Below are 26,009 nucleotides of genomic sequence, written 5' to 3'. Positions count from 1 at the left end.
TCTATGTTCATCAGTGATATTGGCCTGTAGTTTTCCTTTTTTGTGACATCTTTGTCTGGTTTTGGAATTAGGGTGATGGTGGCCTCATAGAATGAGTTTGGAAGTTTACCATCTTCTGCAATTTTCTGGAAGAGTTTGAGTAGGATAGGTGTTAGCTCTTCTCTAAATTTTTGGTAGAATTCCGCTGTGAAGCCGTCTGGTCCTGGGCTTTTGTTTGCTGGAAGATTTCTGATTACAGTTTCGATTTCCGTGCTTGTGATGGGTCTGTTAAGATCTTCTATTTCTTCATGGTTCAGTTTTGGAAAGTTATACTTTTCTAAGAATTTGTCCATTTCTTCCAAGTTGTCCATTTTATTGGCATATAGCTGTTGGTAGTAGTCTCTTATGATCCTTTGTATTTCTGTGGAGTCTGTTGTGATCTCTCCATTTTCATTTCTAATTTTGTTGATCTGATTCTTCTCCCTTTGTTTCTTGATGAGTCTGGCTAATGGCTTGTCAATTTTGTTTATCTTCTCGAAAAACCAGCTTTTAGTTTTGTTGATTTTTGCTATGGTCTCTTTTGTTTCTTTTGCATTTATTTCTGCCCTAATTTTTAAGATTTCTTTCCTTCTACTGACCCTGGGGTTTTTCATTTCTTCCTTCTCTAGTTGCTTTAGGTGTAGAGTTAGTTGATTTATTTGATTTTTTTCTTGTTTCTTGAGGTACGCCTGTATTGCTATGAACCTTCCCCTTAGTATTGCTTTTACCGTGTCCCATAGGTTTTGGGTTGTTGTGTTTTCATTTTCATTCGTTTCCATGCATAATTTTATTTCTTTTTTGATTTCTTCTGTGATTTGTTGGTTATTCAGAAGCGTGTTGTTTAGCCTCCATATGTTGGAACTTTTAATAGTTTTTTTCCTGTAATTGAGGTCTAATCTTACTGCATTGTGGTCAGAGAAGATGGCTGGGATGATTTCAATTTTTTTGAATTTACCAAGGCTAGATTTATGGCCCAGGATGTGATCTATCCTGGAGAAAGTTCCATGTGCACTTGAGAAAAAGGTAAAATTGATTGTTTTGGGGTGGAAACTCCTGTAAATATCAATTAAATCTAATTTGTCTATTGTATCATTTAAAGTTTGTGTTTCCTTGTTAATTTTCTGTTTAGTTGATCTATCCATATGCGTGAGTGGAGTATTAAAGTCTCCCACTATTATTGTGTTATTGTTAATTTCCCCTTTCATACTTGTTAGTATTTGCCTTATATATTGTGGTGCTCCTATGTTGGGTGCATATATATTTATGATTGTTACGTCTTCTTCTTGAATTGATCCTTTGATCTTTATGTAGTGTCCTTCTTTGTCCCTTTTCACATCCTTTATTTTAAAGTCTATTTTATCTGAAATGAGTATTGCGACTCCTGCTTTCTTTTGGTCTCCGTTTGCATGGAATATGTTTTTCCATCCTTTCACTTTCAGCCTGTGTGTGTCTCTAGTTTTGAGGTGGGTCTCTTGTAGACAGCATATATAGGGGTCTTGTTTTTGTATCCATTCAGCAACCCTTTGTCTTTTGGTTGGGGCATTCAACCCATTTACATTTAAGGTAATTATTGATAAGTATGATCCCGTTGCCATTTACTTTGTTGTTTTGAGTTCGTGTTGAAACATCCTTTCTGTGTTTCCTGTTTAGAGAAGATCCTTTAGCATTTGCTGGAGAGCTGGTTTGGTGGTGCTGAATTCCCTCAGCTCTTGCTTGTCTGTAAAGCTTTTGAATTCTCCTTCATATCTGAATGAAATCCTTGCTGGGTACAGTAATCTGGGTTGTAGATTATTCTCTTTCACTACTTTAAGTATGTCCTGCCATTCCCTTCTAGCCTGAAGGGTTTCTATTGAAAGATCAGCTGTTATCCTTATGGGGATCCCCTTGTGTGTTATTTGTTGTTTTTCCCTTGCTGCTTTTAATATTTGTTCTTTGTGTTTGATCTTTGTTAATTTGATTAATATGTGTCTTGGGGTGTTTCGCCTTGGGTTTATCCTGTGTGGAACTCTCTGGGTTTCTTGGACTTCTGTGACTATTTCTTTCCTCAATTTAGGGAAATTCTCAATTATTATCTCCTCGAGTATTTTTTCATGGCCTTTCCTTTTATCTTCTTCTTCTGGGACTCCTATGATTCGAATGTTGGGGCGTTTCATATTGTCCCAGAGGTCCCGGAGGTTTTCCTCATTTCTTTTGATTCTTTTTTCTTTTTTCCTCTCTGCTTCGTTTATTTCCATCATTCTATCTTCTACCTCACTTATCCTATCTTCTGCCTCCGTTATTCTACTGTTGGTTCCCTCCAGAGTGTCTTTTATCTCCTTTATTTCATTATTCATTCTATATTGATTCCTTTTTATTTCTTCTAAGTCCTTGATAAACATTTCTTGCATCTTCTCAATCTTTGTCTCCAGGCTATTTATCTGTAACTCCATTTTGCTTTCAAGATTTTGGATCATTTTTATTATCCTTATTCTAAATTCTTTTTCAGATAGATTCCCTATCTCCTCCTCTTTTGTTTGGCTTTGTGGGCATTTCTCATTGTCCTTTACTTGCTGAGTATTTCTCTGTCTTTTCATCTTGTTTAGATTGCTGTGTTAGGCGTGGCCCTTCTGTATTCTGGTAGTATGAAGTTCCTCTTTGTTGTGGAGGTTCCTCACTGCGGTTGGGGTTGGACAGGTGGCTTGTCAAGGCTTCCTGGTTGGGGGAGCTTGTGTCGGTGTTCTGGTGGGTGGAGCTGGATTTCTGCTCTCTAGAGTGTAATGGAGTGACCAGTATTAATTTTTGAGATGTCTATGGATTTGGTGTGCCTCTGGGCAGCCTGTATATTGATGCTCAGGTCTATGTTCCTGCGTTGCTGGAGAATTTGCGTGGTATGTCTTGCTCTGGAACTTATTGTCTCTTGGGTGGAGCTTGGTTTCAGTGAATTTATGGAGGCTATTGGATGGTCTCTTATTAATTAATGTTTCCCCTGGCTTTCAGTCTTATTCTTGCAGTAGCCTCAAGACTTCTCCTTCCATACAGCCTCAATAATAAAACTTTTAGGTTAATGGTGAAAAGATTCTCCACAGTGAGGGATACCCAGAAAGGTTCACTGAGTTACATGGAGAGATGAGGTGGGGGGGGTGGGTTGAGGTGACCAGGAGGGGAAGAGGGGAATTCAAATGTGGAGAGAGCAATCTAGCCAGTAAGCACTTCCCTCTGTGCTTTCCACAGTTTGGAACCCTCAGAGTGATTCACAGAGATACATAGAGAGGGGGGAGGAAGGTAACAGAGGTGAGCATGAGTAGAAAGGGAGGAATTAAGAGGGGAGAGAGAGATCTGGGCAGTATCCTGTTCCTGAAGTGTTCTCCGGTACCCAGAACACCCTCAGAGATTCACAGAATTGGGTTGAGAAGAGAAGGAGGAGGGTGGGAGATAGAGGTTCCCTGAGGGAGAAGAAAGAGCATCAATAGGTGGAGAGAGTGATCAGGCCAGTGATCACACTCCTGAGTAAAAGTGGGTCCTAAAGATTGGGTTCTTAAATGTACAAAGTTGATATCAAATATGTAAAACAAAGATTAAAAATCTAGAGTAGAGGTTAGACTCTTATAAAACTTACAATCTAAAAAAAAAAAAAAAGAAAGAAAAAAGGAAACAGTGTAAAAAGAAAAAAAAATAGTAAAACAGTAAAAAAAGAAACAGTAAAAAAATGTAGAACAGGAAAAAAACATTAAAAAAGAAAACACAAAAGGTATAAGATATATGTATGTAGTTTGCTTCAAAAATAGGGTTTTTTTTTTTTGCAAGTTAATAGTGGATTATGAAAATGAAAGTTAAAGGTGTAATAGAGGACTTGAAGAAAAAGGAAAGAAGAGAAAAAAAAAATTTTTTTTTTTAATTAAAAAAAAAAAAATAGTAAAAAATATATATATCCCGGACTTTCTCTGGAGCTGTTGTGAGCAGTGTGGGATCTGCTCAGTTTTAGATAGATCCTTATTCCTGCTTATACTTTTCAAGATCTATAGGTCCTTTTCAATGCAGTCGGTATTAACTACAGGGATCTTAATCTGTTGGCCTGTCCCTTCCAAAGCGCTTCCCTCTGTTTATTTGGCTTCTGTTTGGAGATCTCTTCAGTATCTAATTTCCGCCCTGCAACAAAGCGGTGGAGGTGATCTCTTTAGGTTCGCTTGTTCAATCGTGCTGTGGAGAGGAAGGAACACTGCAATTCTGGCGTGCGTGTGGTAAGCTCGCAGTGTCTCGGCCGCACTGGGTTCGCCCCCGCTCACGGCGTGTGTGCTGTCCCCGTCTACCCTGCTCAGGCTTCAGGTTACTCGGCCGGGGAGCGGGCCCTGAGCTGCGTGCACTTCCCAGGTCTAAGCCGCTCAGGTTCAGGCTCCCGGTTACTCCACAAAGGCGCAGACTCGGTTTCGCCCGCGGCTTGTGCCGTTCCCGGTCGGAGCTGCCCAGGCGGCCAGGAGTTTGGCGAGGGCGCTCTTCCCTGTTGGGGCGGTGCGGCTTATCACCTCCCTGGTCCCCGCCTCGGTTTACGGGCGCGCCCGGCTCCGGTGTGCTTTGTGTCGGTTCTGGGGAGCTGGTCTCTGGCTGCGACCCTCCCGGCGGCTGTCGACCCTCCGGGATCTCAGGCAGTCTTTGCTTAGAAACTGGGAGCCTGTTTGCAGTTTGGTAGGGGGTGCCCTCTCTGGAGCCGAGTTTGCCCCTTTCCGGCTCTGGCGGGCCCCGCCTGCCCGCTGTGTCCGGCGGGGGATGGGGCGGTCCGCAGCCGGCTAGCTCTCCTCTGGTATCGCTCAGTCCTTTGTTCTGTGAGCGGGCCGGCAGTGCCTTAGAGTTGGGCTTTTCGCGGGATAGTTCTTTCTCTCTCGCTGTCCCACAGTTTAGGTTACTATCTCACGTCAGCTCCCTCAGATTGCCCTCGGGGCACTCGGGCCCGGTCCTTACCCTAGGCAATGCTGCCCGCTCCTCTCCGTTCAGCCCCCACTTGCTGGTGGCGGATGATGCGAGCGTCTGGGGTTCTTTGCTGGGAGTTGCTTTAGGCACGTAATCTGTGGATTTTATTTATTTTTTCCTCCCAGTTACGTTGCCCTCCGAGATAAAAAATCCTCCCCCACACCCGCCGGTGAGAGGGTTTCCTGGTGCTTGGAAATTCCTCCTCTTTTACGACTCCCTCCCCGGGACGGGTCTCCGTCCCTAACTCTTTTGTCTCTCTTTTTATCTTTTATAATTTCTCCTACCTCTTTTGAAGATAATGCGCAGTTTTTGTGGAAGCCTGAAGTCCTCAGCCAGCCTTCAGAAGTAGTTTTGTGAAGTTTGGTCAGCGTTTAGATGTTCTTTCGATACATTTGTGGAGGAGAGAGTGGTCTCCCCGTCCTATTCCTCCGCCATCTTCAATTGCATCTCTTTAGATTTGACTAGACATCTTATATTAATCAAGCAAGACAAATGTTATTATCTTGCTGACTTTTCATGTCTAAAGAGGCAGTGGAAGTAACAAAGGTTATATCTGCTTTAGATTTAGTTATTATAAAAAATAATTTATTGATGAATTTAAGTGGCAGGAAGCTTACAAATTTTCTTGTCACTTTAGCCAAGAAGAGAACCCTAGATCTGGTCTCCCATGCATCTTAGACTTTAGAAAAATAGATATCCAGAAATGTAGGGGATGAGGAGGCTTATCGTTGTTATCAAATATACTCAGTGACAAGATAAGAGGAAAGGTAATAACAGTCTATGATCCTAATAAGGATAAACCACCTAATAAGGTGATAACCCCCTAATAAGGAGAAGAAGGCATAATTTTAAATTAATTTTAAAATAAAAATTATATATATGTAAGACATACAAATGATTTGATACACATAGTGAAATGATCACTACAGTCTAGCTAATTAACATATGTGAGGAAAGCACTTGAAATCTACTCTCAGCAAATTTCTAGTATTCAATACAGTGCTATTAACTATAGTCATCATGCTATACATGAAATCTTTAGATTTATTCATCCTACTTGACTGCAACTTTGTACCCTTTGACCAATATCGCTCCATTTCCCCTTCCTTCTTAACCATCATTCTACTTTCTATCTCTATGTATTTGACTTTTTACATTCCATATATTAGTGAGATCATGTAGTATTTTCTTTTCTGTGCCTAGTTTATTTCACTTAGCATAATGTCTTTTAAAATACAGGTACCCATCGCAGCACTGTTTACAATAGCCAGGACATGGAAGCAACCTAGATGTCCATCAGCAGATGAATGGATAAAGAAGCTGTGGTACATATACACAATGGAATATTACTCAGCCATTAAAAAAAATACATTTGAACCGGTTCTACTGAGATGGATGAAACTGGAGCCCATTATACAGAGTGAAGTAAGCCAGAAAGAAAAACAACAATACAGTATACTAATGCATATATATGGAATCTGAAAGATGGTAACGATAACCCTATATGCGAGACAGAATAAGAGACACAGATGCATGGAACAATTTTATGGACTCTGAGGGAGAAGGTGAGGGTGGGACGCTCTGGGAGAATGGCATTGAGACATGTGTATTGTCATATGTGAAACAGAGCACCATTCCATGTTCGATGCATGTGACAAGGGCTCAGGGCCGGGGCAATGGGATGATCCAGAAGGATGAGAGGGGGAGGGAGGTGGGTGGGGGGTTCGGGAAGGGGAACACATGTAAACCCATGGCTGATTCTTGTCAATGTATGGCAAAAACTATTACAATATTGTAAAGTAATTAGCCCCCAACTAAAATAAATAAATTTATAAAAAAAAAAACAACAACAACAAAAAAAATAAAATACAGGTACCCAGAGATATTTTTGATGATTTCAGGTAAAGGAAATGTGGATAAGTAGAAGAAGGAACACATTGAAAAGGGGGAAACCCATAAGTTCATGATAGAGATGTTGAAATATATAGAAAGAAAGGATCACTGTGAAGAGTCTCAAGATTAAAAAAAAAAAAAAGTAAAGGTTATTTACAAGTATGCTTAATGCTAGGAAAAGGAGGAGGAAAGAACATTCCCCAGGATAGGAAGAAGGCAGTGTAATATTATATTTCTATTAGTATAGCGTAGTCATATATGTCCACTGATGGAATTAGGATACCCCCATGTGTAACAGAAAGTAAACATGACTTCTGAATGCAACTTTATTTCTAGCTTTTCTGTTAAGAATGACCTTAAAATCCAAACCAGCAGGGTCAGTTGGGTAAATAAGAGACAAAATTTCAAAGTAAGTAATGGCTAATGAGCCAAAGTTATACTCTAATGTGAATACAAACTTTAGATTTAAATATTAATACTTCTGCTTACCAGTTGTGAGGGCTTCAATACTCCTTGGAGCTCTCTGTTCAGTAGACTCTTCTATAAAATCAATGGCATCAATCCCATGACACTAGGAGGAGTAAAGGAGTATTCAGGAGTCAAACATCTGATAAGTAGTCCTTGCAATGCTCAATTCATTTAACTATTATTATTATGACACAAATTCTTAGCAAGCAAAATTTGTTTATAGTTATTATAGCCCTGATCCCAACTCTGAACCCAAACACTTTAGGCTTGCATAAATATTTGGTGAACAAACAAGCAAACAAAAAATCAAAATAATACAAAAGCACCAAACTGTTTTAAATGACTTTAAGATCCTGGAATTTAATCAGTTACACTCTAGGAAACAAAATCTACATATATGATCATGGAACCACCTGTTAGTAATTATTGAGTAGTGACAAATATGCCAAATTCCATAACAATAGAATAAAGAAAAACCCCAATTTTTAGACATGAGATGAAAGATAGATTCCAGAAACTACCAAACCACAATTTAGACATTGATTTCCAGTATAATTTAGAGTAAAGTGTTTAATACAAGGCTGTGAGCATTTCAGGAAATTGTATATTCTCTAAAGGAAGCCAAACACTGGAGATAACCAAAAGAAATATAATTGAATTTTAGTTAAAAAACGTGATAATGTCTCAAGATATCTTTATAAACACAAGAAAACCTAGGCAGGACAATAGAAGTGATAGGGATTCATGGGTGCTTCGACAACAATTAACAGACTGGCTTCATTATATTTTCTTACCAGGAGTGAACTCTCACATGCTAGCATACTACCTATGCTCTACCTTTATAAATGCTTTATTGATGATTAAAGCCATACAAAGATAGAAATCACACATGGACATGACAGACACCCGTCACTATTTCTATCAAGCCCAGTCCTATTGTGATGGAATTTTCCATGTCAAACACACAATTGCACTGTCTCTGGGCAAGAGGCACCTAAGAAACATTGAATCTCCCCAGTTCCTGGCTTTTCTGTTCTCAAAACTCTGTTTCTTATCATTTTTTTCAACTACACGGCATAGCTAAGCTACTGACACAAAAGTGATCCAGAGGTCTTCAATCATGTCAGTGTAATATAGTGGTCGCATTCTGGGGATGGTTAGGTCATATAGAACATGCAGACATGCTGTGGTTGGCCTCTTAGTGTTAATTTATTTTGTGTTTATTGAAACCCATTTCTAAACCTGAAGACAAATGAACATATGGGCAGTATAAAAGAGCAGTTTCCTGGATTATACAGTTGGCTGGAGCTGAACTCTTTTTCTTCAAAATAAAGATCATGTAGATTATGTACTTTAATGTAAAAACTTATATTTCAATTGATCATATTGTTTATGCTCTGTGCATGGCAATAGCTATTAGGGTGATATACTAATTTGTGATCTTCATTCCTCAAATCATAGCTGTTTTAGCTCCACAATCCAGTTTATAGGGAGGAGGAAGGAGAAGGGCGTGTGTTTTCCCTTGAAAGGTGTTTGAGGAAGTTGCATATGCTATTCCAGCTGACATCTCACTAATCAGAACTTAGTCCCATGCCAGTCAACTGTAAAGGATTTGGGGAAATATCCTTAACTCTGGGTGACTATGGTTCAACTAAAAAATGGGCATTCTGTTATTGGAGAAGAAAGGAGAATGAATAACTATGACAGCCAGCAGCCTCTGACCATGGACCCAAAACCCAGACTAGAATTTACGTAGGGCTTGGGAGAAGGACAAGCTTCCTTCTGCTGGTGAAAGCTGCAAGGAAGATGATTCCCTCTAGGAAGAGCCAGTGCTCACTTAAGAGGCATTGTTGGGAAGGATCAGTGAGGTGATTGAGGATGAATGGGAATCTAACAATCAAAGAACAGAAGTTTCTCAGAGAGCACATTTGAAATTTGGGGAGTTGACCAGGGAGAACAGTAGTAGGTTGAGAAAACTAAAGAGAAAATGGATGATCTGAGGGTCTTACATCTTTAATGATGGCGGGAGAAAATAGGACCATAATTGGGTCAACTTGCTGCAAGTGTGTCAGGATAAAAGAATTGACCTACACCCTCTGCTCCTCAGGACTCGGCTGCATCTTGGAAGGGCACTGAGAATGTGAAATGTGAGAGCTTGTGCATATCTGAGAGGAGCTCCACACGGTAGGTCTACTAGAAGCTCAGGAAAGAGGCAAGTCAGGGCAGCTGAAACAACCCAGATTGTGGCTCAAAGGTATAGATAAATGTCTCAAGAAAAGTTGACAAAATTGATGGACCCCAACAGAATCTGTAGAATCTAGTTTCTAATTCTCAAATGCATGGGTAAAGAAAAGTTTGAATTTTTTTACTTCCTGTTAGCAGAAATATCCTCCAAGGAAAAAAAAAAAACCAGCATTCAGCTTGTCTATGGCAATCATGAACACGATATATAAGCAGATCTAGACTAAATCATGTAGGCTAACAATTTGGTTCCTCTTTTAAAAGATGTTGTGTGAATATAGAAAATGTTTACTTAGAGAGGCGACTGAGGGTGTCAAGTCAGATGGAACCAAGCAGGGCTGCTGTTGGAGCTCATCTCACTCTTGCTTTACTGTCACCCTCCTCTTTCACAAACCTTCCACTGGGGAACATGAGAGCCCTAAAATTTAACAATATTCCTCAGATGGCAATTTGCTGTGGGTGCACACATGCTCAGTTGCTTCATAGGTTGCTTTGCAACCCTATATACTGTAGCACACCAGGCTCTTCTGTCCATGGGATTCTCCAGGCAAGAATACTGGAGTGGGTTGCCAAGTCCTCCTCCAGGGGATCTTCCCGACCCCAGGACTGAACCCATGTTTGTTTTGTCTCCTTCATTGGCAGGCGACTTTTTAACCGCTGAACCACTAGGGAAGCCGGCAATTTGCTAGTCATCTATTATTGTTTGAGCATATTCATTGAGATCTAGCTACCCACCCCGAGGACATATCAATGAAACCCTTATAGAATACAACAGTCTTCCTAAGAGGAAGCAAAATCCATTCTTTTCTCCATCCTACTGGCATTCCCAGTGGTATCTAAGCACCCATACAGAGTGGTACTTTAGCACTCGCTATGTAGACACACTGTTGGTTTGTCTCTGTATTTACAGCTCAACTTAACTCCTGTAAACACAAAGAATAATATGTGGCCCATTCTCAGAAAATCCACAGTTTTCCCCAAATAGACCTTGAGACTGTTTTTCCCTGCAGTAATAAAGCAGTACAGAAATTTATTTCTTTTTTCTGTTTTGTAAATAATCTAAATTAACCTGCTTTTAAAAAAAATTACTGTTATTTAAGCTAAAGCTTTAAAGTAATTATTTTTGGACATCATGCTAAATTTTACTATTCAACCCCATTATTTCTGATGGTTTGTTCACAGTGAGGACTTCTCAGGTAGCCCAGATGGTAAAGAATCTGCCTGCAAAGCAGAGATGAGGGTTTAATCCTGGGTTTAATCAGGAAGATCTCATGAAGGATGAAATGGCAACCCACACCAGTATTCTTGCCTGGAGAGTTTCATGGACAGAAGAGCCTGGCAGGCTACAGTCCATGGGTTTGCAAAGAGTTGGACACAACTGAGTGACTAATACCTTGTTCACACTGAGTATATTTTTTCTTTAGATTGAGTGTTATTTGTCTTTCTCCAAATTTCCATCCAATATGCTTTGCTGCTTTTCTCCTCTAAAAGAAAGGATTCTATTTTTCTCTTCAGAATATCATTTTTCAGAGTTTTCATCAACTATTCTAATTTTTTTTTTTTTTTTTACTTTCCCCTTCTCTCCTCATGGCATTTTGTCATAGGAAAAGTCATTTATAAACTTTTGGAGACTCCAGAGAGAAATTTTCCTAATTGGAAAATAGAACTTTTCAACATAAATAAAAGTGACATTAGCAACAATCTTCTAGAAAATACTGTATTTCTCTAAAGGGTAGCATTGGTAGAATTCAGATCAGCAAAATCTTGCTAAATACTCAATAGCAACTTTTCTAGAATAAATTTGTTTATTTCTAAAGCGTGAAGCAAAAATAATGCCATCTCTAGGCTATTTGGTGAGAGAGAGAGAAAAAAAAAACTCTTGTTTATAGTTATAATGAGTTGGAACTAATTCTATTTCTTTGTTTCTGGTTTGCCATACTCAGTCTAATTGTTAGGATATGTGTACCCTTCTAAATACACTGTCTGCTTTGAATAAGATCTGAGTGAGAAAGAGTCTCAGTTCACAGCCTATGGAATCTATTTGCATCTCCAAGGAAATAGTTGTTTACTACTCTGTTGTCATTGGTTCAGGGCATAACACAGAAGTGAATTCCCATCAATATTCATAGTCCTTGTAGCCTCCAGAGGCTCCCTGTGTGATTGTGCTCCATTTAGCTCTAAATCTGTATTCCCATATAGATTTAAACAAGAGAGCTAGGGAAATTTTGAAGTCTTTTGTTCTCAGTCACAGTAATATTTAAACAGTCCACTGAGTATGCAAGTATTGTGTATTCCTTTATTGCTTTGTTATATAGTCTACCACAAAAAGATCTACCTTAGGGGAACATAACACTTTTTTGCTTTTCTTCATTTCAGATTCTGAAAAATCTTTACCTCTACATTTACTAGTTTATTTAGAAATCAATTTGGTGTCTTAAATTCACAAAAGGTCAGGCATATATAGTTCCTTTCAATGCTGAGGTTGTATTCTGTAGTTCTACCCTCATTCCAGTGTTCTTAGGCTCACTCAGCAGATGAAACCTGAACTTGTCTATAGACTTATTATTACTAAACACCACAAAATATATGGTATACCTGTGATCAGTCAGTGAAAAATATATATAATGAGTTGTGATAATCATAAGATTAGAGAGAAAAAAATCTAGAATCTGTATCAAGTCAATGAGAAGAGTTTACCTAAAAGTCAGCATTCTGCACTTGTATGTTATTTTGAAACATACATTCAGCAAACTCTGTGAACTGTATATGTATATCCAACAGGTGGAGATGTAGACTGCTCCTTTACAGGAGGGAGACATTAAAACTCTCTTTTCCTTTCATTGTGCCATTGTTCTTTGTTGCTGTTGTTTAGCCACTAAGTTGACTCTTTGCAACCCCATGGACTGTAGCCTGTCAGACTCCTTTGTCCATGCATTTCCCAGGCAAGAATACTCATGTGGGTTACCATTTCCTTCTCCAGTGGATCTTTCCACTCAAGGATCGGACCTGTGTCTCCTGCTTGGCAGACAGATTTTTAATCATTGAACCACCAGGGAAGCCCCTAGTTCTTTTTAAACGTGTGCGTCTACCTACAAGAATTTTTATTTAAATAGATTCATTCAACTAAAATTCTAAATTCCTCTAAATACTGATCTAACAACTTCTCATACAGAAAATGATATGATATGCCACACATAGGACTAGAGAAAATAAACTTAAAATTTGGTGAAATAAGATAAAGAAGCGATTCTTGGTGATAAGATAAAGAAAGCATGAGGCTAAATAATAACACAAGATGAGGAATGTTGTTCTATGAGGGATTTTTTTCAAAAAGTATTTGTGCCTTTTGTCTAGAGTGGTTTAGAAAAGAGAAACCTAAAAATATGTGGAGGGAAAAGAAGTAAATCAAACAGACATAAATAATAAATAACCCATTTTAATACAATCTTTTCAATATGCATTTAAGGTTTTGGTACCAGTTGAGATAAAAGTAAAGGTACTTCATCCTCTCTCCAACTGAATACAACTAAAACCTGGACAGATGCGTTGAGCAGCTATCTGAAGACTCGGAAAAGTTAAAAAGTAGCGCACAGAATAAGAAGGAAAACCGGAACTCAAAGTAAGACCAATATAAGAGTGAGTTTCATGTGTTTTTTCCCTTCAATATCTCCCAGCCTGGACTAAAAAGCAGCACAAAAGCCAGAATTGCAATCTGGGTATAGGCAGAAAATGCTCCAAGAGAAGACATTTATTTCTGTTATGAACACCGGAGAAAGGAGCCCCTGGGGTCAGAGACAATGGCTAAGTTTACTGTTTCTGTTTTTTTCATTCTAGTCCCACGTAACCCCGTGGAAATGTGGCAGAGCTGGACAGTGGCAGTTGGGCTGGCCCAGAACTCTGAGGGAAAGAAACCATTCTTTCTAACAGTACTGCTGGGAGTATGCAATCTAGTGGGAAAACTAAAGCCCTAGTTTTCTGGATGGAAGAGAAGGGTGGGACCCTCTGAGAGCCAGAAAGTGTCAAGGAGACTCAATGAGAAGGGGATTCAAGAAAGTGATCCTACAGAAGTGTGTATAATCTCAACTACATATACATGAACGTGACCCTAAACAGCGTAGCAAAGGCTCTGAAAATTGAGCTCTTAGTAAACCATCCTGAAGATCTCAGACTGAATGGCATGTACATGGGAGAGAGCTGCAATTAGTACTGCAAACTCTTTGAAAAATGAACAAAAATCAGAACCATAGCTCACAGAAGGTAGTTTGGAAATTTCAGCCTCAATCTGTCCAGATCTATTAAGTGATAAAACACACACACAGAAACATAGACTCAGAAATCTACACAGTAACTAAACAGACTCAGACTCTCATATTATAATATACCAAATGTCCAGGATACAATCCCAAATTAGCCAGCAATCTACAGATTCAATGCAATTACTGTCAAAATTCCAATAGCAATTTTTCAATAGGAAAATTGATTCTAAAATTCATATGGAATGCAAGTGGTCCACACTACAAAGATATAGTAATCAAAAGAGTGTGGCACTGCCTTATAGATAGACATATAGACCAATGAAATAGAATCAAGAGTCCAGAAATAATCCCATACATCTATGACTAATTAGCTTTTTTAAAAATTTTATTGGAGTATAGTTGACTTACAATGGTCTGTTAGTTTCAGGTGTACAGTAGAATGAATCAAATATATATATACTTTGTAATGGCCTATATGTGAAAAAAAATCTCTAAAAAGTATGGCTTATTGATTTTTTGACTAAGGTATCAATTCCATTCAATAGGGAAAGAATTGTTTCTTCGACAGGTGTACTAAAACAACTGGATTTCTACATGCAGAAAGTGAAGTTGACCCTCTACCTTAAATAATATACAAACATTAACTCAAAATGGATTAATGACCTAAATATAAAAACTAAAACCATAAAACTCTTATTCATAGAAGGAAACATAGGAGTAAATCTTCATAAACTTGGATTTGACAAAGGATTCTTAGATATGACACCAAAAGCAAAAGTAACAAAATAAAAAATAGATAAGTTGGACTTAATTAAAACTAAAAATTTTTGTTCATCAAAGGGCATTATTAAGTGAAAGATACTTACAAAATGAGAACTTTTTGCAAATTATATATCTGATAATGGTTTAATATCTAGAATAAAGAGCTCCTAAAACTCAACAACAACCAAAAATATCCCAAACAATCCAATCCAGAAATGGGCAAAGGATTTGAAAAGACATTCTTGAAAGAAGATATATAAATGGCCAACAATTACATGAAAAGATGCTCAACAATCACTGGTCACTAGGAAATGCAAACCAAAGTGACAAAGATATCTTTTCACACCCACAGGATGTCTACCATCAAAAATATGATAATAAGTATTGGTGAGGGCATGCAGACAATGGAATCCCATGTGTTGTTAGTGGGAATGTACAATTGTATAACATTTTGAAATGTAGTCGAGTGTTCTATATCCAGTAGAAATCAAAATATATGTCCATATAAAAAGTTATACACCAATGTTCAAAGTAACATTTCCTGCCAGTGAAAAGCTGATAACAACCCAAATGTTAATCAACTGATGAATATATAAGTAAAACAGGATATATCCACACAATGTATGCTAGTTAGAAATAAGAAGTGAAGTACTGACACATGCAGTTAATACCATATTGCTGACCCTTGAAAACATTTTGCTAAGCTCAAGAATCAAAACACAAAAAACACATACCATGCAGTTTAATTTCTTTGAAATATCCAGAATAAGTTAATCCATAGAGACAGAAAGTAAATTACTGGTTGCTTAGGACTAGTGGGAAGTGGGGAAGAAAAAGATGGGGGCTGATTGCTTAAGTCTGATGGTATGTGGTCTCTTTTAGGAGTGAAAACTAAATTGTGGTGATGCCTGCACAATCATGGAAATATATTTTAAAACATTGAATTGTACATTTTAATAGGTGAATTTTTACATTAATTGCATCTCAATGAAATTGTTTAAAAACATGTCTGATATTATATTGTAAAATATATAAATAAATTAAATAATTTCTGTTTCCCCTTAAGTTTTAAAAGTCTAGGCCTCAAAGTTATGGCCTTTACTTGGAACCTTTAATTCTAACAGAGTCAGTTTATTGTCATCAGGATCACCCAAAATTCTAAGTTATACGAGTCAAAATTGAAATGTTGGTAATAAAAGATATGCGTTCATTTTAAAATTAACATAGACTGTTTAATACTCCAGTACAAAGAGAGAACATGGAAATGATATATTTAATGCAAAAATATTTTAAGTGACACTTTCATATAGTCACTTATAGTCACATATAGGGCTTCCCTGGTGACTCAGATGGTAAAGCATCTGCCTGCAATGCGGAAGACCCAGGTTCGATCCCTGGGTCAAGAAGATCCCCTGGAGAAGGAAATGGCAACCCGCTCCAGTACTCTTGCCTGGAAAATTCCATGGACAGAGGAGCGTGGTAGGCTACAGTCCATGGGGTTGCAAACAGTCGGACACGACTGAGCAACTTCACTTTTTTTTCATATAGTCATTTCAGCATTGTAACTGAGCAACAAATATTTTTATAGTTAAACTGCTCATTTGCAAGCTACTTACAATACAAACTTTCAGGAAGAGGAAAAATATAAAGGAATCTAGAATACAGAATAAAAGCCAAACATCATGATCTAGTCTTGCACAATACCAGAGAGGAGACACCCAATATATGTTAATGATTGGCTTTAGGGATGAATTTAATCTCATAAACAACAGACTTTCTTTTATTCTTTAAACATTATTAGTATTATTCTTACAGAATGCTAGTAAATTAAAAAAAATTGATCATCCAAGTGACAATGTCTACACATAATAGTGAATGACCCACTAAAGATTAAGGAATCTACATAGTTCAGAATGCTAGATTGTGAAAAGATTTAGAGGAGAATCAAGGGTACCTGATTACTTATCTGATTTTCCTTTAACCAGTCTCATAATGCCTAATTTGTTAAGTCCACTAGATGAGAAAGGAATGTAACTAAACCTTAGCATAACTTTAGAATTGACCCTGTCAGCTATTTTTTTCATTGTGTGCAGCTGCTTAAATGTATTGTCTTCAGCAAAAAAGCAATGTAAGTAATTGCATAGCATAAAAGTAAATGTTAAATTATAATTAAATTATTCTGCAGGCCTATCACACTAACTTTATGGCCATTTTATCATAGTGCAGCGGCATGCAGAACAACAATTATAGAGAAAGAAATGTTCTAAATTGAGATCTCAACTTTCTGAAGATTCGTCTCCTTGAAGGCATCTCCTAACATTGTTTATGTTGTTACTTTTCATTTTAGTTTCTCAACTGTCAGCTTTTCTTTTATAATACATTTATTGTGATCCTTTTTCCTTCAGCAGATAGCCAAACACTGGAAGATTCCAAATTAAATGCCTCTCAGTCTGATTTAGTACAGAAAGGTCCTGATTTATTATTCAAGATTTCCTCAGTGCTTTTCCTTGTCTCAGATTCTTGCAATCATTTATTAGCTTTTCCTGAGGACTATCCTGTGAAGGTCATTTTTAGCACATTTATTTGACAGATGAGAACCCAGACCTTAATTGAGAAAATTATTTTGACTGAGGTGGCAAAAGAAGGTTAGCTCAGAGCCCAGGATAATGTTCAAGGTCATGTTAGCACACTTAGTTTCACATTTTTCCCTCATCTCTCCAATCTTCAACAAAGATGTACAACTTATTCATTTTGTGAACCCCTTTTCTCCCACATGTTCTTCTTACAGCCCAAACTTTCCACAGGAGCCAGCCAGCACTGCAGTGTCTTTTACCTCAATCAAATAATGCTCTGCAAGGTACACAGAATTATGAGAGCCATATTTCCTAGAAAGTGTATGTGTGTGTGTGCATGGACATGCATGTGTGTGTGTGTATAAGTAGGGGGTGATTTATTCAAAATATATTCACTCAAGAATAGTGTTAGAAAGCAATCATGCGACTGCTGCAATATGAGGTTCTGAAGTATTAAGACACAATTTCTGCCTTAGTGAACAACCTACTGGGGAAACAGAATAATATGGTGATAAGCAAACAATTATATATGTATTTAAGGAAACAAACACACAATGTGACAGTAACATTAAAATGTACAGGATGTTTATAGGAGTTCTAAGAAGAGGATAGGCCAAAAATCAGTCACATCTTTGAGAAGATGCAGGCATTTCTGTATAGCCATAAGCTGGCATATTTTGTCAGTAAAAGTTGTGGGAGAGGAGTGGCTCAGACCATCTCCTCGTGTATCTCCTTTCTGTGTTACTGTGCACTAGCAGCATGAGAAGATGAGGGAATATAAAATAAATAGCAGGCATACACTGTGCCCACCTCAACTGTGAAGAGAACAGTAGATTCTCAGTCTTGTCTTCCATGGTCACCACTGACTGCAAGAAAAGCAAGTGATTTTGTCCTCTATAACACTGAATATCACAAATAAAATGATAAAAAAGTAAGAGCTAGGAATGGAGTACATACTAACTGCCTAGCCTATTGCCAGAAACAAGCCATTGCTTAATAAGTGTTAGCTATTTTTAGTTACTATTGACATTGTAACCAATTGTATAAACAGCCCTTTTCAAACTTACTCCATGCTTCCATCTTGATACAATGAACAGAAGGAGGTAAAAACAAGGAAAACAACTAGAAAATGTTGGTACTGGTGTTTTAAGTAGGAAAATAACACAAGATAGAATCTATCATTTATATTACCCTATTTTTGTGCCATCTGTGCTAGACACATTGTTTTATTTACTTCTTAAACAATGAAGAAGGTAAGTAGACTTAACTCTATTTTACAAGTAAGAAAAATAAGAACATTTCTCTACAAGATCATATAAACAGCAGATCCTGGCACCAGGATTGGTTTGTTTGTCTGTCCAAACTCCAGTTTTGCTATTTTTATACACTCTTTTCTCAAATCAGAAGATAGTAGAACCATGGTTTAATTCAACAAGTATTTTCAGAGTTCCTATTATGAGACAGGAACCATATTCAAGGTACTACAGAAAGAATCATGACCGTTCAGGTAGGGTCTCTGACCTCAGGAGGCTACAAATACAAAAAGAGGTATGGACGATGAAGAGGCAATTGTAAAGCAGAAACATGGGCTTGTGGGAGCTTTTGGCAGAAGCATTTAACCCCTAAAAGTTTGAGAACAATTCTCAGGAGTGATATCTTAGCTGAGACAAGGAACATGAGTTTAAATTAGTTTGATGAAGTACAAAGAGGTGAGTTATGTAGGAACAAAGAAAAATAGCCTGTGAGATAGCTCAGAGACAAAACTGGGTATGATAATTTTGAGAATAAGACTATCCACCATAAAGGCAGGACTGTGGGACTTCTCTGGTGGTCCAATGGGTAAGAATCTGCCTGTCAATGCAGGAGACTAGGGTTCAATGCCTGATCTAGGAAGATTCTACATGCCATGGAGCAACTAAGCCCACGCACCCACAACTACTGAAGCCCTCATACCTAGTGCTTGTGCTCCACAATAAAAGAAGCCACAGCAATGAGAAGCCTGCACACAGCAACTAGAGAGTAGCCCCTGCTTGCCTCAACTAGAGAAAGCCCACAGGCAGCAACACAGACCAAACACAACCAAAAATAAAAATAAATGAATAATTCTTTTAAAAAAAAAAGTAGGGGCTTGGAAGGGACAAGTGATAAGGTTGACAGGTCCAGGTCATGCAGTCCCCTTAAGCAACATGATAAAAAAAAAAAAAATCACCGGATCCCAGTTAGGATATGGCATCTATGACACATTTTAAGCAAGAGGATGAAGTAATTAGACATCACATTTTTCTTTTCCTGAATTTAGCTTTTATAAAAGCTATCAGGCTTGTGTAAATAATGAGTAGGTGAACAGCCTTACAGTGAAATACAGTCAGGCCAGTGAAAACTGCTATGACTTATGCCACCTTCGAAGCTAAACAAGCTTGGCCTGACAAGATGTTCTGGTGAAGTTAACTATGGAAGGCCATCTGTTTAGTGATCATTGAGGAGGTGTTAAAGAAAAGCATGCATTTAGCACTCAGTTGGAATTCTGTGACAGGTTGCTTGCCATGGCTTTCTATTTGTGAGGAAAGATTTACAGCAAGGAAGGCAGTTCAGGTGGTTGAGACATGGCCATTTACTAAGCCTCTTGAATCTGGGCCCATTCCAATAAAGAGGAGAAGGCCATTTCTTTTTCTTTTTTTTGGTCAATTTCAAACTTTTATTTCTATTCTCAAGCTCCTAAACTGACATCCTTACATTCAGCAGATGACTTTGCCTCCTAAGTCACTTCCTCAACTTCTCTCCCTGCTACATACAAATGTTTATTCCCCTCCCTCTCACAATTTATCCTTTTTATTACACTTGAAGATAATCCTGCTTCTTGGTCAGGTCTAACATCTGATGTTAATTCTACTCCCATCCCCTCAGTCTTAGATCAGAGCCTCACTAAACCAATTTTCTCCCTCTCTCTCTCATCTTCAGCTTCTCCCTTTTGCATAATTTATCCTCAAAGCCTATTAATACAGTACTCATCTTCCTCATCTAAAAAGAATTGTTTTAAAAGTTTTCTTGCATAAAGTTAGAAATGTTGGCTGAAGTTCAGTTTTATAGAATTCAGGATGGTACCCAAATTGGGGTAAGTGTGGGAAAGTGATGAAGAGGAAGGGAGAAAATTATTTTCACAATCTCATAGCTTCCTATTACTATTCTCTATCTTTCTTTCCCTCCTTAAATACCTTGGCTATGGTCTAAACTTTGCTACTGTCGTTGCCCTATCTTCCACCACTCAATTCATCCCACCAAAATCTAGACTCTGCCATTCTGACTGTTGCTTCGCTTGCAAAGATTACTGCAGATTGTCCTTCAGGTGGCCATTTTTGAATCTTAACTGGGAGAGGATGATTACAGTGGGCTAGACTTGGTAATTCCCTTGCCCCCGGTCAGTTAGGCTCTAGGGAACCATTGACTGAAACCATTCCCCTTGGTCAGGCACGATAATAACCACTCACATGAGCTGTCTCACAACAGGAGGTCTCAATAAGGAACATGTTGCTGCCACTAAAAACCACAAAAACTCAGGAGGGGCCTAAAGGAGGGAGGAGATACCAGTCCATCATATGTCCTGCCCACCTCCCAGAAAGCCTTGCACTGGAAACCATCTTGGCTGAGAGATGCCCATGCACAGCCAGGAAGGACCTGAGTCACACCAAGTTCAATTCAGCTCAATTGCTGAACTGAACAGTTCGTGTCCGACTCTGCGACCCCATGGACTACAGCATATCAGGCTTCTCTGTCCATCAGCAACTCCCAGAGCCTGCTCAAACTCATACCCATCAAGTCAGTGACGCCATTCAACCATCTCATCCTCTGTCGTCCCCTTCTCCTTCTGCTTTCAATCTTTCCCAGCATCAGGGTCTTTTCTAATGAGTCAGTTCTTCATATCAGGTCAGACCAAATATGGGCACAAATAAGATGACTCACGAGAAGCAACCTGGAAAGCTAACCCCATTACCATAAAATGTGAGACTGCGAGTCAAATGGCAGAACCATTTTCCTGTTTACCTATACCCCACTATTCTTAGCCTGGGCACACCTTTCCAATAAAGTTTTTTGCTTTGTCAGCATGTGTGTCTCATTGGACAATTCATTTGATAGAGTTAGACAAGAGCTTATTCTCAGGCCCTGGAAGGGGTTCCCCTTCCTCCAACAAGACTTTGATTTCTTATAATTAATCCTTAATTTTTTTATGCTTTTTTCTCTCTTATAACATTATTCAAGATGTTTAGTAATATTACAAGTAGGTGGACAAATTGGAATCCTTTCTTATTCTTTGCCTTGATAATGATGATTTGAGAAGATTTAAAATAGAAAATTTTAGTTACTTCCATGGAATAGACACTGTTTCTGTAACTATGATATTGGAAGAAAAGTCCAATTAACTCATCAATGACTGTAGATAAATACAGCTTCTATCTTTTGTACCCTGGTGATCTTCAAACCAAAGTCAAGCTAAAAGGTTCAGAGTTCCTAACACTATCTGCAGTAAAAGATAATTCTACAGACATATATTTTAAGGCCAACAGCTGACACTATTCTCTATAAAAGTCTTCCCTGGTGGCTCAGATGGTAAAGAATCCTCCTGCAATGCAGGTGACCTGGGTTCAATTCATGGGTCAGGAAGATCCCTTGGAGAAAGGCATGGATCAATATCTTTGCCTGGAGAATTCCATGGACAAAAGAGCTTGGTGCCCAGAGGAGCTACAGTCCATGAGGTCGTAAAGAGTCGGATAAGACTGAACAACTAACACATTCTCTATGAAGGCTTAAGAGATATCATAACTACTCTACATAATCTATCACTGAGTTTCTGTCAGTATAATAAGGAAGTGTCCTTTGGAGATAACTATAATAGAAATAAATTTCACTTAGCTGCTTGCTAATTTCCCAGGTGGCGATAGTGGTAAAAACCTGATCGTCAATGAAAGAGACTTGAGATATGGATCTGATCCCTGGGTTGGGACGATCGCCTGGAGAAGGAAATGACAACCCACTCCAGTATTCTTGCCTGGAAAAATCTCATGGACAGAGGAGACTGGTGGGCTACATTCCCTAGGGTCACAAAGACTTGGACACGACTGAACATGCATGTACAATAATATCAAAAGATAATAAATATTATCTTAGTTTTTCCATACAGTTCTTTGTCTACTGCTATTTTGTACAAATGAAAAAAACCCCTGCACCAAAATAAGTGATGATTTAATACTGATAATAAAATACTTGCCTTCCTTATTTTTTTAAAAATGCACTAAAATATGATGGATTGTCTAGAAATCCATTCTCGAGTACTAAAAATAGGAAAACATTCAAGGAAGGATGTTCACCAGATTTAATATACTGGGAAAAAGTTGGATTTGGTGTGGTCAAGCAAAGTACTTCCATGAGAAATGTAATGATTTATTATTTTATAATCTGCATAATCAATATATGGTGTTTGCTTATTATGGTTATATAACTATTTAATAATAATAACAAGTAGAATAAAATCCCATGTTTAATTTTTTTCCCCTTCACAGTTGCGACCTCTTTCTTGCTTCCAGTGTCACTACAGAAAATTCTGAGATTAACATAAGTCATTTTGTTTTGTGAAGATCTCATCTATCCATAAGCTTTCGGAATTTCCTCAATATTGTTGATGTTCTTAAAGTTTACTATAATGTGTATGCATCTGAGTTTTTCTTTATTCATCCTCCTTTCCATCCTAGGAATACTTTTCATATGATTTATTTAACCTCACTTTAGTTCTGGGAAATTATGCATAATTATTTCCTCAAACAATTTTCTATCCATCCATTTTTTCCTCTTCTTTGTCTCTTTATACTTATATTTTGACATCTACTAAATTTCACACATCCTAACTTTTATCATTTTTCTATCTTCCCTTCCTTTTCATGAGAGTTTCTTGACCTGATCTTGTTTATTCATTTTCACTGGTAATAATTCTGCTTTTTATCTTATCTATTATCTAATTCTAACTATTGTCTTTTTACACTCAGTTTTTCCACTTTGTGTTTTTCATAATGGTTTATTTATTTTTCATTTTATCATTTTCTCCCATATATTAGAAAATATTATTTTTTTAAAATTCTATATGCCTATTTCATTTAGCCTGTTTCATCTAGTTTTCAGCCCAGAGCCGGTGTCTTGCTCCTTTTGGCAATGAGGACTTCTCATCGGGTGTACCTAGACTGGCGTATGTGGGAAGGGCAGAGCAGAGTGTGTTGCTCCTGGCTTGGGTAAAGCGGGAAGACTGTACCTCAGGGTAGTGGCTAGTGGCTGAGAAGTCACAGTCTAGGCTTGGTTCTCTCTCCTCTGTAACATTTACTGTCTCCCCATGGGCTTCCCAGGTGGCTCTAGTGGTAAAGAACCTGCCTGCTCATGCAAGAGACAGACACAGGAGACACAGGTTTGAGCCTTAGCTTGGGGAGATCCTCTGGAGGAGGGCATGGAAACCTACACCAGTATTCTTGCCTGGAGGATCCCATGGACAGAGGAGCCTGGTGGGCTCTCCAGTCCATAGGGTTGCAAAGAGTAGGACATGACTGAAGCAACCTAGCATGTAAGCATGCACAACAGGTGGCACTGCCCCTCCAGAAACCTCTGCTCCAACACTGCTCTCTCCCTAGAGCTCTTCTTCATGGGTTTGGTTATCTAGAGCTCAGGGGAGGAGATGGAAGAGGAGAAGAGGACAGGACTATACAGAAGTCAGCACTCAGCCTGAGTCACCTTGAACCTCTCTGATGTCACCGTGCTGACCCCAGTGGTCCTGGGCAAGTGCAGCTGCTCTTCTATCAGTAATGAGGGGGCGAGTGGGCCTCCAGGCAGGCAGCATGACACCGCAAGAAAGGAACACAACTCAAAAGCTCTTCCCCTCAGCCATATGCCATGCTTGTGCATGCAAGCCTCTCCAGCCTGCCAGTTACTGCCCTCTACAACAGCACAGAACCAATTCTCTCTGCCCAGCTTTTTCTGTGTCCTGACTTCAGCTCTTCAAACCCACTCTTTTCGTCTTTTAGCTTCTGCATCATTTCCAGATTGAACTAGAGGAGAAAGTCAGGTAAACAGACCACAAAGTCTGATCAGGATTCCAACAGTGACAAGCAAGATGACTTGGACTTGACTTTATTTGTGTGTGGTTTGTTTTGCTGAAACTGAGAAGCAAGCAATACAAATAATTCATGTGAATGGGAAAGGCAATACAGTTCCCCAGGGCCTCTCTCATTCCTCATGATAGTTATCTACACAGGGGAGTCTACACAGGGGAGGAGAGTGCCAATTCAGCCAGAGCAGCCCAGGGCCAGGACTCACTACCTTTTTCATTTAGGCTGGAGGAGGTGCCACACCTCCAGACAACAGTCTACTTACATATAAGATAACCCCCTGATAACCCTGTGCTATGTCTTCCTGCTTCATAAAGCCTACCGCAGTCATATCTATAGCATATTATTTCTTTCAGCTGGGGGAGGAACCATAATTCTTTTTTCCCCGCATTTGCATCCTTTACCTGTCACTCAACTGCAGAAGCCTATCTATATCTGTATCATCAATAGTTTGCACAATGTTAGTGCTCAGTATACACTTGTGCATTATTATTGTTTTGTTGTTTATGAACAAATGGAGAAAAGCAATGGGTTAAAAATAAGTGATAAATAGTTGAAATCACTATTCACAAATGAGATGTTGATGTGTGGAACAGTTCACATTTGGGATGTCAGTCTTGGCATGAGTTTTGCTCTAGAGTTACAAAGGGAGGATAAGCCACAAAACTAAGAAGGGAATCCAAAGGTCACAAACAACTTAGGAGCAAGGGGGACACCAGTAAGAGCAAATCTAGGCCAGTCATCAGGATTCTGTGCAAAAGTGAAAGAGAATTTGTTCAAATCAATTCATAGAATCGTGGGACCTCAATAGATTGACTGATAATAGAAAACAAACATAACATATAACATAACCAAAGCTGCCCCAGCAATACTTGAGGCAACTCCTGACCATTTTTTTTTATCAGTGCTGGGCTGGGTGACCAATGAGTGAGCAGACCCCTCCCTGAAAGAGATGAGTGCTCATGTGCTCAGTTCTCAGTCGTGTCTCCTCTTTTGTGACCCCATGGACTATAGCCTGCCAGGCTCCTCTGTCCATGGGATTTTCCAGGCAAGAATGCTGGAGTGGGTTCCATTTCCTCCTCCAGAGGATCTTCCTGACCCAGGGATTGAACCTGGGTCTCCTGTGTTGCAGGCAGATTCTTTACCATTTAAGCTACAGGGAAAAACTTTTGAATATGGGCATATTTATATCAGTTGTAATGGAAGGTTTCTCCATTAATATTTTTAAAGAGTGAGACTAAATTACTAAAGGAAAAATGAAAAGTTAATTAGTTGCTTTTGACTTGTGCTGGATTTGATGGTTACACAACATTTTGAGGTCATCTTGAGAAACAGGATATTCATGTGTATGTGGTGCTAAGCCCATCCGCTTGTTCTGGGGGCTCTAATTAACTTCCATGCTGGTTTGATTAACACTGGCATTTGTTTTTTCCTAGTGGAAAGCAGCCACTCTATGAAAACGCTTAAGTGAGTCACATTTTGTTAGCAGGTTTGACAATCGTGGGGTTTTATCTATGTGGTGTCAAACATTTTTTGGTCTGGACTTTGAAATACATGATTTCTTAGTTGTAAGGGATTATATAAAATTCATATTTTGTTTTATTTCTTCTCAAAAAGTAAAGAGGCACTATTTTATATTTCTATGAACAAAGGTATAAGAAGCAACATAAAATGGGTCATTTCATTTATATTTAGTTCATTATAATATTAAATAATCAGCA

At 38.6% G+C, this 26,009-nt stretch overlaps 1 protein-coding gene across 1 annotated transcript in view; it reads right to left on the bottom strand.

Moving 5' to 3' along the window:
• LOC145539796 (uncharacterized) overlaps positions 1-26,009 on the bottom strand; it is a 634,383-nt gene that overhangs the window by 130,907 nt on the left and 477,467 nt on the right. The window contains exon 4 of the mRNA XM_081573949.1: positions 7,342-7,423. Coding sequence (XP_081430075.1) covers positions 7,342-7,423 — 82 coding nt within the window. The remainder of the gene's footprint in view (positions 1-7,341; positions 7,424-26,009) is intronic.

This window comes from Giraffa tippelskirchi, chromosome 2 (assembly GCF_054371585.1).
Source record: "Giraffa tippelskirchi isolate mGirTip1 chromosome 2, T2T-mGirTip1v1.2.pri, whole genome shotgun sequence".
NCBI lineage: Eukaryota > Metazoa > Chordata > Mammalia > Artiodactyla > Giraffidae > Giraffa > Giraffa tippelskirchi.
The sequence above is the reverse complement of the archived record's forward strand: the minus strand, read 5'-3'. Positions and strand labels throughout refer to the sequence as shown.